This window comes from Procambarus clarkii, chromosome 11, assembly GCF_040958095.1.
Source record: "Procambarus clarkii isolate CNS0578487 chromosome 11, FALCON_Pclarkii_2.0, whole genome shotgun sequence".
NCBI classification, from domain to species: domain Eukaryota; kingdom Metazoa; phylum Arthropoda; class Malacostraca; order Decapoda; family Cambaridae; genus Procambarus; species Procambarus clarkii.
The window spans coordinates 50,352,480-50,369,793 of record NC_091160.1 but is presented as its reverse complement, the minus strand read 5'-3'; the positions used below and the strand labels follow the sequence as shown (position 1 = coordinate 50,369,793).

The following is a 17,314-nucleotide window of genomic DNA, read 5'->3' as shown; positions in this document are numbered from 1 at the left end:
GAGGAGTGAGTGATGGGGAGGGGTGCAGCAGAGGAGTGAGTGATGGGGAGGGGGTGCAGCAGAGGAGTGAGTGATGGGGAGGGGTGCAGCAGAGGAGTGAGTGATGGGGAGGGGTGCAGCAGAGGAGTGAGTGATGGGGAGGGGGTGCAGCAGAGGAGTGAGTGATGGGGAGGGGTGCAGCAGAGGAGTGAGTGATGGGGAGGGGTGCAGCAGAGGAGTGAGTGATGGGGAGGGGTGCAGCAGAGGAGTGAGTGATGGGGAGGGGGTGCAGCAGAGGACAGTGATGGGGAGGGGTGCACCAGAGGAGTGAGTGATGGGGAGGGGGTGCAGCAGAGGACTGAGTGATGGGGAGGGGGTGCAGCAGAGGAGTGAGTGATGGGGAGGGGTGCAGCAGAGAACTGAGTGATGGGGAGGGGGTGCAGCAGAGGACAGTGATGGGGAGGGGTGCACCAGAGTAGTGAGTGATGGGGAGGGGGTGCAGCAGAGGACAGTGATGGGGAGGGGGTGCAGCAGAGGAGTGAGTGATGGGGAGGGGTGCAGCAGAGGAGTGAGTGATGGGGAGGGGGTGCAGCAGAGGACAGTGATGGGGAGGGGTGCACCAGAGGAGTGAGTGATGGGGAGGGGTGCACCAGAGGAGTGAGTGATGGGGAGGGGTGCACCAGAGGAGTGAGTGATGGGGAGGGGGTGCAGCAGAGGACAGTGATGGGGAGGGGGTGCACCAGAGGAGTGAGTGATGGGGAGGGGTGCATCAGAGGAGTGAGTGATGGGGAGGGGTGCACCAGAGGAGTGAGTGATGGGGGTATTAGAGAACACGGACTAAGAGCTGGGATACGAGGTTGAGCGCACTAACGGTATCTGGCAACTTGCATCATCGTGCATCGAACGCCGACCAGTCTCAAGGGGATGGTCATAGTCTATTTGATCACAGCTTGCAGTGCCTTACTACATTAGGTAAGTATATTGTTTTTATTAACTGTGTTGCCTGGGTACAAAAGGAATTTTGGGATCATTTTTTTTTTAATTTAGATATAAACGCATTAATATTAACTATACTGTTGGGTACAATGATATAAACAATCAATGATATACATAGAGTGATCACACTAACGTGATGGGTCAAGGAGAAAATCAGTAAGAGTCGTGATGAAGGATTCGAACCCATGCGGTAGGTGACTATAGATCGTTTTGCGTGGGAACACCACACGCATAGGTTCGAACCCTTCATTACTGCTAGTACTGATTTTCTAATCAATGATATACTGATATTAACAATCGGTACAGTGATTTTAATTTACTGGAATCATGGAGAATCGAACTCGGGACTCAAGAGTTCCCGAGTTCAACAATCTCAACAAGATTGTTGCCCGTGAACAATAAAATATTATACTGTTTTCTGCAAAAGGATTACAGAGGATTATAGAGGATTACAGGGGATTACTGGAGTTTGATCATTGCTAGATTCAGGTTTAGATTTAGATTTTTTATTCAGGTAAATATACATACATTGATGATGAGTTACAAACATAATGTTGGATTTAAAGATAGAGTTAGCACACACAATACCTAAAGCCACTAATAAACAAAGCGTTTCCGTCAATTCGGGCAAATTTGAAATGTTACAACTCGCGGCTGTCTTCTGTGCTGACTACTAGTGTACTGCTTTTGTACTCCACTGAAATGGTGATAATCTTTATCTATGTACACTTGAAGGATTGTAGGGAATATCTTGATCCATGTCTTATGCCAAATGTAACAATTCTTCAAATCTTGTAATATTTACTGAAGTAGTTAAATATGGTTGTAATTGACCGTAGACTTCTCTCGGTACTTGTCCCTTTTCCTGTGTGATGGGAACTTTTAGCATCACGTAGCTAGTTATTTTTTGACACGCTGTACTCCCCATCATGTAATTCAGGATACCTGAACAAAGGCAGATGTACCTAAATGTACTATTAAAAAAGAAAAAGATAGATGTAAACTGTTAGGAATTTTTTGATTTACTATACTGTCTTGAGAGCCTCATGCTATTAATGCTCAATACATTGGCCTAAAATATCAATCGGAACTTCTTTATTTATTTATACTCAAAATGTGGCACATTATTTACAATAAGCATAAGTGTTTTAACAATAAACATGCTGAATCAGGGAATGATATGTGTACCAGGTCAGCAGATATTATACATACTAAACACTCTGCATAATACGCATGGAGGGCTCGGGAAATTCCGTATATGTTGGGTCAGCAGATAATTTTGGATCAACAGGCTATTGACTTGATCAGCAGAAAATGTTCTTGCCAAGTCTGCAGTCAGTATACATAGTGAATTAGTTAGTATACATGTTGGATTAGTTAATATACATGCTGGATTAGTTAATATAAATACTGGATTAGTAAATATACATGCTGGATTAGTAAATATACATGCTGGATTAGTTAATATACATGCTGGAATAGTTAATATGCATGCTGGATTAGTTAATATACATGCTGGATTAGTTGTTACATATGCTTTATTCGTAAATACACATGCTGGATTAGTTAATAGACATGCTGAATTAGTAAATACACATGCAGGATTAGTTAATAAACATGCTGGATTAGTTAATATACATAATGGATTTGTTAATATATACTTGGTGGATTAGTTAATATACATGGTGGATTAATTAATATACATGGTGGATTAGTTAATATATATGCTGGATTAGTTAATATACATGCTATATTAGTTAATATGCTGGATTAGTTAATATACATGCTGGATTAGTTAATATACATGCTGGATTAATTAATATACATGGTGGATTAGTTAATATATATGCTGGATTAGTTAATATACATGCTATATTAGGTAATATGCTGGAATAGTTAATATACATGCTGGAATAGTTAATATACATGCTGGAATAGTTAATATACCTGCTGGAATAGTTAATATACATGCTGGATTAGTTAATATACATGCTGGAATAGTTAATATACATGCTGGATTAGTTAATATACATGCTGGAATAGTTAATATACATGCTGGATTAGTTAATATACATGCTGGAATAGTTAATAAACATGCTGGAATAGTTAATATACATGCTGGATTAGTTAATATACATGCTGGACTAGTTAATATTTATGCTGAATTTAATGCACATACTTGATTAGTGCATGTACATGGTGGACTAGTTAATATACATTGTGGATTAATTAATATACATGCTGGATTAGTTAATACACATGCTGGATTAGTTAATATATATGCTGGATTATTTATTATATGTTGGATTAATTAATATACATGCTGGTTTAGTTAATATATATGGTGGATTACTTAAGATACATGCTGGATTAGTTATTATACATGCTGGATTAGTTAATATATACTTGGTGGCTTAGTTAATATACGTGGTGGATTAATTAATATACCTGGTGGATTAGTTAATATACATGCTGGATTAGTTAATATACATGCTGGATTAGTTAATATACATGTTGGATTAGTTAATACACATGCTGGATTAATTAATATACATGCTGAATTAGTTAATATACGATGGATTAGTTAATATACATGCTGGATTAGTTAATATATGATGGATTAGCTAATATACATGTTGGTTTAGTTAATATAGGTCTGGATTAAGAGATAGTCAGATATTGTTTTAGTCACCTTGTGTCCCATATTATCCTAAAAAGCCTCGCCAGTTCATTCTGGTTCAGGATTTATTAATTATTTATCATAAGGATGTCTGCTGATTTACGTGCTATTTCGTGCTACATAAATCAAACGAGCGTCTAAACTCTGCTGTTGCAGATTAAACGAGTGTTTAAACTATGCTGTTAAGTGCCTGTTCTCTGGCGTCACTGAAAAGAGAAACAATAAAAAAATTAAAGTTTTAATTCTCAATTTCATATCGGTTAAAAAATTCGGCATTATTAAATATTTAATTAACGAAACGAGTATCGCAAGTTCTATTATGCCACTGGTTCTTACAGAATCATTCTGGGTATTAATAATAGTTTTCACATGAATGATTATATCATTATTAAAGAACCATTCTGCTGTCAATTTTTTGGACGTGAACATGTTATTTTTCCTCCTAAGGAAGTATAACGCTTTTAATATATGAATTTCGATGTGAATGTTATTTAATATTCTTAAAGAAACATTCGACTGTTAGTAGTATTTTTGACAAGAATGAATATATAAATCATAATACCTTGAATGTACCAATGTGAAGCCTGTCTTTAATGTAGCTTACAATAAAGCTTTAGTAAATTACACCTCAATGGGCTTTATTTTGTTTTTTATCATGTATAGTACAGGCGATAAATATTGTTCCTTTAATGTTGCGTGTATTTTGACGTGGAAACTTAATAATTTGTATAAATAAGTAATGTTGTGGTGTTTTAAAACTTAATAATTTGTATAAATAAGTAATGTTGTGGTGTTTTAAAACTTAATAATTTGTATAAATAAGTAATGTTGTTGTGTTTTAAAACTTAATAATAATGCTGCTGTTTTATGTCCAGGGTGTTAGGATGAAGTGGGAAGGGAATTATGAAAGGGAAAGCGCTAAGACATTACGACTATATAACACATGGAAACGGTTTAGGATAAGGATTAGAGATGGGACGGGGAAATATAGGAATGGTGTACAACCAGTTAGACGGTCGCGGGGATTAAACGCCGACCTGCATGAAGCGAGACCGTCGCTCTACTGTCCAACCCAAGTAAGTGTTGGGATGAGTTGATGGACACGATGGTGACACTTCAGACTTCCCTCATCTTGGGCATATCACGATAAAAGCCGCCCCTTGTAGCAAGGTAACAAGCGATATGCAGCAGGCTTTAGTCAATACATCAGCATACAACCCCAAGTCATCGCATCTAACAAGGCTGATCCAAATAGTTCTGAAAGTATGTGTGTGTATGTGTTTTATACTATTTGTGCCTGCGGAATCGAGCTATTAGCTCTTGGACCCCGCCTTTCTAACCTGTGTGTGCCCGAGCGTGTGTACCTATGTGCCCCAATAACTGAGAAGTAACTACTCCTGACCTGTGTTTGTGTGTGTGGGTGACAGATGTGCCTGTGTGTCGCGGGGGCCAGACCGTCTACCACGGGGTCGCCAAGTACGAGCAGGTCAACATCCCGTGTAGACTGGACGCCCATCCCAAGCCCTTGGCCTTCAGGTGGACCTTCAACAACAGCGGCGAGAGCGTCGACATTCCTGCGGTGAGTGTTTGCATGTTAATTACCGTACCAGGGTCCAGTTATCGTCCTGTAGTGTGGTGTGAGGGTCCAGTTATCGTCCTGTAGTGTGGTGTGAGGGTCCAGTTATCGTCCTGCAGTGTGGTGTGAGGGTCCAGTTATCGTCCTGTAGTGTGGTGTGAGGGTCCAGTTATCGTCCTGTAGTGTGGTGTGAGGGTCCAGTTATCGTCCTGTAGTGTGGTGTGAGGGTCCAGTTATCGTCCTGTAGTGTGGTGTGAGGGTCCAGTTATCGTCCTGTAGTGTGGTGTGAGGGTCCAGTTATCGTCCTGTAGTGTGGTGTGAGGGTCCAGTTATCGTTCTGTAGTGTGGTGTGAGGGTCCAGTTATCGTCCTGTAGTGTGGTGTGAGGGTCCAGTTATCGTCCTGTAGTGTAGTATGAGGGTCCAGTTATCGTCCTGTAGTGTGGTATGAGGGTCCGGTTATCGTCCTGTAGTGTGGTGTGAGGGTCCAGTTATCGTCCTGTAGTGTGGTATGAGGGTCCGGTTGTCTTCCTGTAGTGTGGTATGAGGGTCCAGTTATCGTCCTGTAGTGTGGTATGAGGGTCCGGTTATCGTCCTGTAGTGTGGTATGAGGGTCCGGTTGTCTTCCTGTAGTGTGGTATGAGGGTCCAGTTATCGTCCTGTAGTGTGGTGTGAGGGTCCAGTTATCGTCCTATAGTGTGGTGTGAGGGACCAGTTATCGTCCTGTAGTGTGGTGTGAGGGTCCAGTTATCGTCCTGTAGTGTGGTGTGAGGGTCCAGTTATCGTCCTGTAGTGTGGTGTGAGGGTCCAGTTATCGTCCTGTAGTGTGGTGTGAGGGTCCAGTTATCGTCCTGTAGTGTGGTATGAGGGTCCAGTTATCGTCCTGTAGTGTGGTGTGAGGGTCCAGTTATCGTCCTGTAGTGTGGTATGAGGGTCCAGTTATCGTCCTGTAGTGTGGTATTAGGGTCCAGTTATCGTCCTGTAGTGTGGTATGAGGGTCCAGTTATCGTCCTGTAGTGTGGTATGAGGGTCCAGTTATCGTCCTGTAGTATAGTATGAGGGTCCAGTTATCGTCCTGTAGTGTAGTATGAGGGTCCAGTTATCGTCCTGTAGTGTGGTATGAGGGTCCAGTTATCGTCCTGTAGTGTAGTATGAGGGTCCAGTTATCGTCCTGTAGTGTGGTATGAGGGTCCAGTTATCGTCCTGTAGTATGGTATGAGGGTCCAGTTATCGTCCTGTAGTGTGGTATGATGGTCCGGTTGTCTTCCTGTAGTGTGGTATGAGGGTCCGGTTGTCTTCCTGTAGTGTGGTATGAGGGTGTGCGGGTTGTGGGCGTACTTGTGCGTGCACAGGTGGCTGTGCGTGTATGTAGGGTGCGAGTGATTGAGTGGAAGAGTGAGTGAAAGCGTGAGTGTATTGGGTCAAGAAGCCTTTTCCAAGAAGTCCACTTTACCCACCGTCGCCTCCTGCTTCTTGGCACATCTGTCTACTTCTGGAACTTCTTAATGCATAAGCTTTTGCCCAACCACTTGGGCTGGACGGTAGAGCGACGGTCTCATTTCTTGCAGGTCGGCATTCAATTCCCGACTCTCCACAAGTAGTTGGGCACCATTCCTTATCCCTCGTCCCATCCCAAATCCTTAGCCTGACCCCTCTCCAAGTGCTATACAGTCTTGGTGCTATACAGGCTTGGCGCTTTCTCCTGAGAGATTACTTCTACTGTCCTCCCACTTGTTCACTATAAACCCACGATAAAAAGGTTCTTTATGATAACATATAAGATCATCTGTGCCTCTTATTGTCCCGCTAGGTCCACGTGTTCTACCTTGCCCTATAGAACACGTCAGTGTTTATGCGAGCTCTCTCACTTCATTCGGATGGTTTAATGGATCTTTCTCCCTTTCCAATACACGTTACTATGCATTTATTTGTATTGAAGAAGCCGCTTTCTTCGACCACCCCTGACGATTATCCAGGTTACGCTGCAGAGCTTTGCATAATCAATGGTTGCACCTTCCGCACACACTTCTTTATATAATCTACATAAACTATGGTCGTGCCTCTCGGCCTCATTATAAATCTTTTGTGTCAAATCAGAAAGTTATTGTGTGTTTCAAGGTAGCTCGACCTGTCATCCTTCTGATGATCTAGAAACACACACTACCCACCTTTCTCTCGTTTTTATTAATGTGTTTGTAGCTTCGTCTAAAAAGACTTTCCCCAAGTTTATGTTTATATTTCGAGACCACATTTAGTCTAGATAATTCACGCCAGTTTCCTTTTGAGTTTCCTATAGCATGTATTTCCTGTACAGAATGTATGTGTCTGTTTTGTGTTTTAAGAGTCTTGCCTTTCTTGAACCTATTCTCAATGATGGTTGTCTTCGAAATTTTTAGACTTTCGTTTTGGATACCGAGATCTTTCATATTATTATGACCAACTCAGTTCGTCAGCTCTATCTTTTAGGATTCAAGAAAATATGGTTTCAGGTTTTGATGGTTTAATCCTATCCAGCTCCTCAAATGGTTATAGGTTCCACCTCTTCTGCATTATTTGACGCGTTCTCCAGTAATTTTTGTGGGCGTTAAGTATTCGGTATTCAAATCTTACTGAAATTTTACATTACTTCCATCACGCACTTTCTTGTGTGTGTGTGTGTGTGTACTCACCTAGTTGTACTCCCCTAGTTGTGCTTGCGGGGGATGAGCTCTGGCTCTTTGGTCCCGCCTCTCAACCGTCAATCAACAGGTGTACAGGTTCCTGAGCCTACTGGGTTCTATCATATCTACACTTGAAACTGTGTATGGAGTCAGCCTCCACCACATTGCTTCCTAATGCATTCCATTTGTCAACCACTCTGACACTAAAAAAGTTCTTTCTAATATCTCTGTGGCTCATTTGGGCACTCAGTTTCCACCTGTACTCACCTAATTGTACTCACCTAATTGTGCTTGCGGGGGTTGAGCTCTGGCTCTTTGGTCCCGCCTCTCAACCGTCAATCAACTGGTGTACAGATTCCTGAGCCTATTGGGCTCTATCATATCTACATTTGAAACTGTGTATGGAGTCAGCCTCCACCACATCACTTCCTAATGCATTCCATTTACTAACTACTCTGACACTGAAAAAGTTCTTTCTAACGTCTCTGTGGCTCATTTGGGTACTCAGCTTCCACCTGTGTCCCCTTGTTCGCGTCCCACCAGTGTTGAATAGTTCATCCTTGTTTACCCGGTCGATTCCCCTGAGGATTTTGTAGGTTGTGATCATGTCCCCCCTTACTCTTCTGTCTTCCAGTGTCGTGAGGTGCATTTCCCGCAGCCTTTCCTCATAACTCATGCCTCTTAGTTCTGGGACTAGTCTAGTAGCATACCTTTGGACTTTTTCCAGCTTCGTCTTGTGCTTAACAAGGTACGGGCTCCATGCTGGGGCCGCATACTCCAGGATTAGTCTTACATATGTGGTGTACAAGATTCTGAATGATTCCTTACACAGGTTCCTGAACGCCGTTCTGATGTTAGCCAGCCTCGCATATGCCGCAGACGTTATTCTCTTTATGTGGGCTTCAGGAGACAGGTTTGGTGTGATATCAACTCCTAGATCTTTCTCTCTGTCTGTTTCATTAAGTACTTCATCTCCTATTCTGTATCCTGTGCCTAGCCTCCTGTTTCCACTGCCTAGTTTCATTACTTTGCATTTACTCGGGTTGAACTTCAACAGCCATTTGTTGGACCATTCACTCAGTCTATCCAGGTCATCTTGTAGCCTCCTACTATCATCCTCTGTTTCAATCCTCCTCATAATTTTTGCATCGTCGGCAAACATTGAGAGGAACGAATCTATACCCTCTGGGAGATCATTTACATATACCAGAAACAGTATAGGTCCAAGGACTGACCCCTGCGGGACTCCACTTGTGACGTCTCGCCAATCTGAGGCCTCACCCCTCACACAGACTCGTTGTCTCCTGTTGCTTAGGTATTCCTCTATCCACCGGAGTACCTTCCCTCTCACTCCAGCCTGCATCTCCAACTTTCGCACTAGCCTCTTGTGTGGTACTGTATCAAAGGCTTTCTGACAATCCAAAAATATGCAGTCTGCCCACCCTTCTCTTTCTTGCCTTATTTTTGTTGCCTGGTCGTAGAATTCAAGTAACCCTGTGAGGCAGGACCTGCCATCCCTGAACCCATGTTGATGCTGTGTTACAAAGTTCCTTCGCTCCAGATGCTCCACTAGTTTTTTTCGCACAATCTTCTCCATCAGCTTGCATGGTATGCAGGTTAGGGACACTGGCCTGTAGTTCAGTGCCTCCTGTCTATCCCCTTTCTTGTATATCGGGACTACGTTAGCTGCTTTCCAAATATCTGGCAGTTCCCCTGTTGCCAGTGATTTGTTATACACTATGGAGAGTGGTAGGCTCAGTTCTCTTGCTCCTTCCTTTAGAACCCAAGGGGAGATTCCATCTGGGCCTATAGCCTTCGTCACGTCCAACTCTAGTAAACACTTCCTTACTTCCCCACTGGTAATCTCAAACTCTTCCAGTGGTTCCTGGTTAGCTATTCCCTCACTTACCTCTGGAATTTCTCCTTGTTCTAAGGTGAAGACCTCCTGGAATTTCTTATTCAATTCCTCACACACTTCCTTGTCATTTGTAGTGAATCCTTCCGCCCCTATCCTTAATCTCATAACCTGTTCCTTTACTGTTGTTTTTCTCCTAATGTGGCTATGCAACAATTTAGGCTGAGTCTTTGCCTTGCTTGCGATGTCATTTTCGTATTGTCTTTCAGCCTCTCTTCTCATCCTGACATATTCATTCCTGGCATTCTGGTATCTTTCTCTGCTCTCCAGTGTCCTGTTATTCCTATAGTTTCTCCATGCCCTTTTGCTTTGCTGCTTAGCTAGCCTACATCTTTGATTAAACCATGGGTTTCTCATCTTCATTTCTCTGTTTTCCTTTTGGACTGGGACAAACTTGTTTGCTGCGTCCTTGCACTTCTGCGTGATGTAATCCATCATATCTTGGGCCGTCTTTCCCCTGAGCTCTGTTTCCCATGCTATATCTGTTAGGAATTTTCTTATCCCCTCATAGTTTCCCTTTCGGTATGCTAACCTTTTGGTTTCGGTATCCCTCCTCGAGTTCAATAACCCTTCTTCAATCAAGTACTCAAACACCAGTACACTGTGGTCGCTCATTCCTACTGGGTCCTCAAAACCGATTTCTCTTATGTCGGAGTCGTTCAGAGTGAAGACTAGGTCGAGTCTTGCTGGTTCGTCATTTCCTCTCATCCTTGTGGGTTCTCCGACATGCTGGGTTAAAAAGTTGCTTGTCACTACCTCCAATAGTTTGGCTCTCCACGTATCCTCGCCTCCATGCGGTTCCTTGTTCTCCCAGTCAATCTTTCCGTGATTGAAGTCGCCCATGATGAGCAGGTGGGATCTATTTCTACAGGCAGCAGAGGCTGCCCTCTCAATTATAGTGTTAACTGCCTTGTTGTTGTTTTCATACTCTTGACTGGGTCTCCTGTCATTTGGTGGAGGGTTGTATATTACTGCTACTACTATTCTTGGTCCTCCCATTGTTATGGTGCCTGCTATGTAGTCTCTGAACTCCTCACAGCCCGGGATGGCCATCTCCTTAAAACTCCATTCCCTTCTCATGAGTAGGGCCACTCCGCCTCCTCCTCTACCTTCCCTCTCTTTCCTTATTACTGTATACTCCTGGGGAAACACGGCATTCGTTATGATTCCAGAGAGTTTTGTTTCAGTGAGTCCGATTACATCTGGGTTAACTTCTTGTGCTCTTTCCCTTAGTTCACTTGTCTTGCTTGTGATCCCATCTATGTTCGAGTACATCACCCTGAAACTGACTCTCTTCTGCTTCTTTTCTGGGGGGGACCTTTGGGATCTGGGGTGAGTGGGAGCTGGGGGGACCTGGCACGGGGGGATTGGTGGAGGAGGGAGGGCTTGGGGTGGTGGGGGAGAGGGGGAGGGTACAGGGGGTGGATAAGAGGGGGAGGGTACAGGGGGTGGATAAGAGGGGGAGGGTACAGGGGGTGGGTAAGAGAGGGAGGGTTGGGGAAGCATGGGGGGAGGAGAGGCTGTGGGGGATAGGGGAGATGGGGGGGCTTGGGGGGAGAGAAAAGGGTGGAGGGCTTGGGGGGCGTGGGGGAAAAGGGAGGGCTGAGGTGGGTGAGGAAGAGGGGAGGGTTTAGGGGAGTGGGGGAGAGGGGAAGACTTAGGTGGGGTGGGGGAGAGTGGGGGGCTTAGGGGGGAGGGGGAGAAGGGAGGGCATGGGGGTGGGAGAGACGGGAAGGCATGTGGGAGAAGGGAGGGCATGGGGGATGGGGGGGAAGGGAGGTCCTGGGGAGAGGGGTGAGGGGGAGAAGGGGGGTGAGTGGGGGGAGGGGGGGTGGGTGGGGGGAGGGTGCCCTAGGTGGGTACTTAGTGGGGGGCTGACAGGGGATGGGGCAGGTTGGGTGTCTGTTGGGTAGAATGTGGGGGTGGTGCCCCAATCCCTGTGGCTGTTGCACTGTTTGAGGAGGGTTCTCCACTTCCCTCTGGGATTGTAGGGTTCTGGGTTGTGGTACTCTGATTTCCTTCTCTCTCCCTGCGCTCCTTCCTCGCGTCTGCTGTCCGTATTCTCTCTTCCCTTGTCATATCCCTCTGCAGGAATATTTTCTTGAACTTCTCTACACCTTTTAGACAACACTTCCTTGCTAGCAGTTCCTCTTTCGCGATTTCGCTCATGAAAACCACCTTTATCATTCGGTCTCTGTCCTTGTTGTACTTTCCAAGCCTGAAAACCTTTTCAACATTTCGCTCAGCTCCCTCCATCCTTACCTCTTTAAGGATCTCTTTAATCATGTTTTTGTCCTTGTCTCTCCGCTCCTTTGGTCTGGTCCCTGTTTGTTCTTCAATGCCTGCTACTACTACTGCTCTATTTCTCTCTATCAGCCGGCTAGTACATCTAGCTGCTTCCTGAGAGGAAGCCACTTCCATGGCAACTTCCTTAACCGCAGACCTAGCTTCAGGGCTCTTTTTAAGCATTTCAGCAAATGAGATCTGGGTTGTGACCTGTGTTCCCTAGTGCGTGTTCCCCTTGTGTTAAATAGCCTGTCTTTATCAACCCTGTCGATTCCCTTGAGAATCTTGAATGTGGTGATCATATCCCCCCTAACTCTTCTGTCTTCCAATTAAGTGAGGTTCAATTCCCGTAGTCTCTCCTCGTAGCTCATAACTCTCAGCTCGGGTACTAGTCTGGAGGCAAACCTTTGAACCTTTTCCAATCTAGTCTTATGCTTGACTAAATATGGACTCCATGCTGGAGCCGCATACTCCAGGATTGGTCTGACATATGTGGTATATAATGTTCTGAAAGATTCCTTACACATGTTTCTAAAGGCCGTTCTTATGTTAGCCAACCTGGCATATGCTGCTGATGTTATCCTCTTGATATGAGCTTCAGGGGACAGGTCTGGCGTGATATCACCCCCCAGGTCTTTCTCTCTCTCGGCCTCTTGAAGTAGTTCATCTCCCAAGTGATACCTTGTATCTGGTCTCCTGCTTCCTACCCCTATCTTCATTACATTACATTTGCTTGGGTTAAACTCTAACAGCCATTTGTTCGACCATTCCTGCAGCTTGTCCAGGTCTTCTTGAAGCCTCAAGCTGTCCTCCTCTGTCTTAATCCATCTCATAATTTTGGCGTCGTCAGCAAACATTGAGAGGAATGAGTCTATACCCTCTGGGAGATCATTTACGTATATCAGAAACAGGATAGGTCCAAGTACAGAGCCCTGTGGGACTCCACTGGTGACTTCACGCCATTCTGAGGTTTCACCCCTCACTATAACTCTCTGCTTCCTATTGCTTAGGTACTCCCTTATCCACTGGAGCGCCCTACCAGTTACTCCTGCCTGTTTCTCCAGCTTATACATCAACCTTTTATGGGGTACTGTGTCAAAGGCTTTCCGACAGTAAAAAAAAATGCAGTCCGCCCATCGTTCTCTTTCTTGCTTAATCTTTGTCACCTGATCGTAGAATTCTATCAAGCCTGTAAGGCAAGATTTACCCTCCCTGAACCCATGTTGATGGGTTGTTACGAAGTCTCTTCTCTCCAGATGTGTTACTAGGTTTTTTCTCACAATCTTCTCCATCACCTTGCATGGTATATAAGTTAAGGACACTGGCCTGTAGTCAGTGCCTCTTGTCTGTCACCCTTTTTAAATATTGGTACTACATTAGCAGTCTTCCATACTTCTGGTAGGTCTCCCGTGTCCAGTGACCTACTATACACTATGGAGAGTGGCAAGCAAAGTGCTCCTGCACACTCTTTCAATACTGTGTGTGTGTACACACACACGCATACACACTCCTGTTGTGTGTGTGTGTGTGTGTGTGTGTGTGTGTGTGTGTGTGTGTGTGTGTGTGTGTGTGTGTGTGTGTGTGTGTGTGTGTGTGTGTGTGTGTGCGTGCGTGTGTGTGTGTGTGTGTGTGTGTGTGACGGCCGTAACATTGTTTGTCTTTCACCCATTTTGTTTACCATCGAAACTTTGTTATTCACTTATTCGTACCTGGTGATAATGCTGTGCAGTTGTTTTGGTTGTAATTTTGTGCGTCCTGTTGTGCGTCCTGTTGTGCGTCCTGTCGTACGTCCTGTCGTGCGTCCTGTTGTGCGTCCTGTTGTGTGTCCTGTTGTGTGTCCTGTTGTGCGTCTTGTTGTGCGTCTTGTTGTGCGTCCTGTTGTGCGTCCTGTTGTGCGTCCTGTTGTGCGTCTTGTTGTGCGTCCTGTTGTGCGTCTTGTTGTGCGTCCTGTTGTGCGTCTTGTTGTGCGTCCTGTTGTGCGTCTTGTTGTGCGTCCTGTTGTGCGTCTTGTTGTGCGTCCTGTTGTGCGTCTTGTTGTGCGTCCTGTTGTGCGTCCTGTTGTGTGTCCTGTCGTGCGTCCTGTTGTGTGTCCTGTCGTGCGTCCTGTTGTGCGTCCTGTTGTGCGTCCTGTTGTGCGTCCTGTTGTGCGTCCTGTCGTGCGTCCTGTTGTGCGTCTTGTTGTGCGTCCTGTTGTGCGTCTTGTTGTGCGTCCTGTTGTGCGTCTTGTTGTGCGTCCTGTTGTGCGTCCTGTTGTGCGTCCTGTTGTGCGTCCTGTTGTGTGTCCTGTCGTACGTCCTGTTGTGCGTCCTGTTGTGCGTCTTGTTGTGCGTCCTGTTGTGCGTCCTGTTGTGCGTCCTGTCGTGCGTCCTGTCGTGCGTCCTGTTGTGCGTCCTGTTTTGCGTCCTGTCGTGCGTCCTGTCGTGCGTCCTGTCGTGCGTCCTGTTGTGCGTCCTGTCGTGCGTCCTGTCGTGCGTCCTGTCGTGCGTCCTGTCGTGCGTCCTGTTTTGCGTCCTGTCGTGCGTCCTGTCGTGCGTCCTGTCGTGCGTCCTGTTGTGCGTCCTGTCGTGCGTCCTGTTGTGCGTCCTGTCGTGCGACCTGTCGTGCGACCTGTTGTGCGTCCTGTTGTGCGTCCTGTCGTGCGTCCTGTTGTGCGTCCTGTCGTGCGTCCTGTCGTGCGTCCTGTCGTGCGTCCTGTCATCTTTACACAGTTCCTCTGACTACCATAGAACATTTGGCGTTCATTTTCCTGCCTTTTGTTACCGTTCTATTTCTCCACGTTCTTAAGTCGGTTTGTATTTTCTGATATTATTATTATTATTGTAATTATTATCATTATTAATTTTCCCCCACTCCCGCCGACCTCCACTCCTTTGAGACTTAATATATTCAACAAAGAGTTAATGTTTCTATGTTTTTGTTCTGTTCTTGAAAATGTTTATACATCTTTGTTCAGTTTCCGAGTAATTTATTATAACTGACATAATTTCTTGATTTTGTCTTATATTCCCTAACTCGTGTAATTAGTCAAACAAAGTCTCTCATTTTGTCTTAATCTCTTCTCTCCTGTGTGGCCGCTAATATTGACTTCTTTATCCATATAATGACTTCATCATCACTATACAGTCAAGAGGTCAGGATATATAGCGACTGTTGGATTCTAGTTCGCTCTCGTCTATTTTGCTTTCAGTTTTATTTATGGTCCTGAGTGAATACAACGTCAAGGTTTGCTTGTACGTCTCTTTATCATGTGTCTTCCCTGACATGTTGAGGTTAGGAAGGTCATGTCTATTACTTCCTGGAAGTAGCTTGACAGACGGAAGCTTCAGGTCTCGGCTTATCCTTGTACGTCCCTTGTAATCCATTCTATTTCTGCATAATTGAAGTCGCCAATGACTGAGTTTTTCCATTATGCCGGTGGGTTATATTTGTTGCATTCTTGAATATTTGAGTTAGTTTTCCTAACATATGTATTCTTAGTGATTTTGTTTATTAAATCCCCCATTCTTGTAGCTTGGCACTTGCTGAGGTTCAACTCGAATAACCAGTTGCCTGGCCACTCTTGAAGCCTATCCAGGCCCTCCAACATCACTTGTTTCAATTATTTAAATTCGCTTGGTGCAATCTGAAAATAAATATACGAATGAATTCCCGTTCCCATTTATACAATTGATGTAAACACGGAACAGGAGGAGACCCAGCTCTACAGCTTGTGCATCCCTGCTGCGTTCCTCTTATCAGTTCTGACTCTGTATCACTCATGACAGCTCTTTTGGTTTCTTCCCTTCAAGGAAGCGCTCCAAGGAAATATCTTCCTTGGAGGAGTTTAGTTTAGTACCATCCAATATCTGCTTGTTTCTCTATCTTACTATCTTGCACTTTGGTCTCTCAGGTGGTCTCAAGGGCGTCCGGAAAATCGATTGGGAAGCATTTTTGCTCATAACAATCTTGTCATATTTAGGTCTCCATTGTCATAATTTGACCTCACTCAATTTGCGTTCTTTCTCGCTCGTAAATGTTTCACTATTGTATGCCCGGATAATTTCCAAAGTGTATTAGCAGGGTAAGGCAGTCAGGGAGACTGGTTTTTAATTTAATGTTTCTTGTATGTGGCTTTATATGAAAATTGGTTTCACATTTTGAAACTTTCCTTATTTCAGGAACACAACTCTTTTTAAAGTGGTGTCATGTGCTCATGTAAGTGGCTTGCCCACTTCTCTCTAAAGTGGTGTCATGTGCTCATGTAAGTGGCTTGCTCACTTCTCTCTAAAGTGGTGTCATGTGCTCATGTCAGTGGCGTTGCTCAGCAGTAATGCTCGATTTATTAGAGAAGAAAAATTTACTCGCTCTGTTAACCATTCCCTTCTTAGTGTTTCTCTTCCTTCCGTGTTTGGAATGTCCTAAAGTCCGATCCTCAATATATATTGCAGTTTTTAATACCTTTCACTCTATTGGCTACCCGGCGTTGTCCTAGTCTATCTCTACCATCTATCTATCTATATTCACCTGTCTAACTTTCTATCCATGAAACTATACATTTTCCATTCATATCTATCCACCCATCTGTTTATCCACCTAAATATTCATCTATCTAACCATTCATCTACCTGTACACTTCCCTAAGCTCTCCTCCTCTAAGGAAAAACGTTAGGAATCACGGAGACAACTATACTGGTTTTAAGAAGTTGCGTTATGACAACGTTAATCATTTGTCGTATTTCAGAGTTAACTTCATATGAAAGATTCGTAAGAAAACTACTTTAAACATTAACTTAGGCCTAACCCCCGTATACCACCATATGTCCACCCTGTACCCCAGACTAATCCCCCTTCAAAGTTTGGGTGAGACTAACCACAAGCATCTGGACATCCAACCTTGAACACTCAAAGACACACACACACACACACACACACACACACACACACACACACACACACACACACACACACACACACACACACAGGCAACCAGACTAGTACCCGAGCTGAGAGGTATGAGCTACGAGGAGATACTACGGGAATTAAACCTCAATTCGCTGGAAGACAGAAGAGTTAGGGGGGGACATGATCACGACATTCAAGATTCTGAAGGAAATTGATAGGGTAGATAAAGACAGGCTATTTAACACAAGGGGAACACGCACAAGGGGACACAGGTGGAAACTGAGTGCCCAAATGAGCCACAGAGATATTAGAAAGAACTTTTTTTAGTGTCAGAGTGGTTGAC

At 44.5% G+C, this 17,314-nt stretch overlaps 1 protein-coding gene across 1 annotated transcript in view; it reads left to right on the top strand.

Moving 5' to 3' along the window:
• Positions 1-1,302: 1,302 nt before the first annotated feature.
• Positions 1,303-17,314, top strand: part of LOC138363733 (uncharacterized) — a 97,987-nt gene continuing 81,975 nt past the window's right edge. The window contains exons 1-2 of the mRNA XM_069323127.1: positions 1,303-1,366; positions 5,083-5,234. Of these exons, the coding sequence (XP_069179228.1) occupies positions 1,303-1,366; positions 5,083-5,234 (216 nt within the window). The remainder of the gene's footprint in view (positions 1,367-5,082; positions 5,235-17,314) is intronic.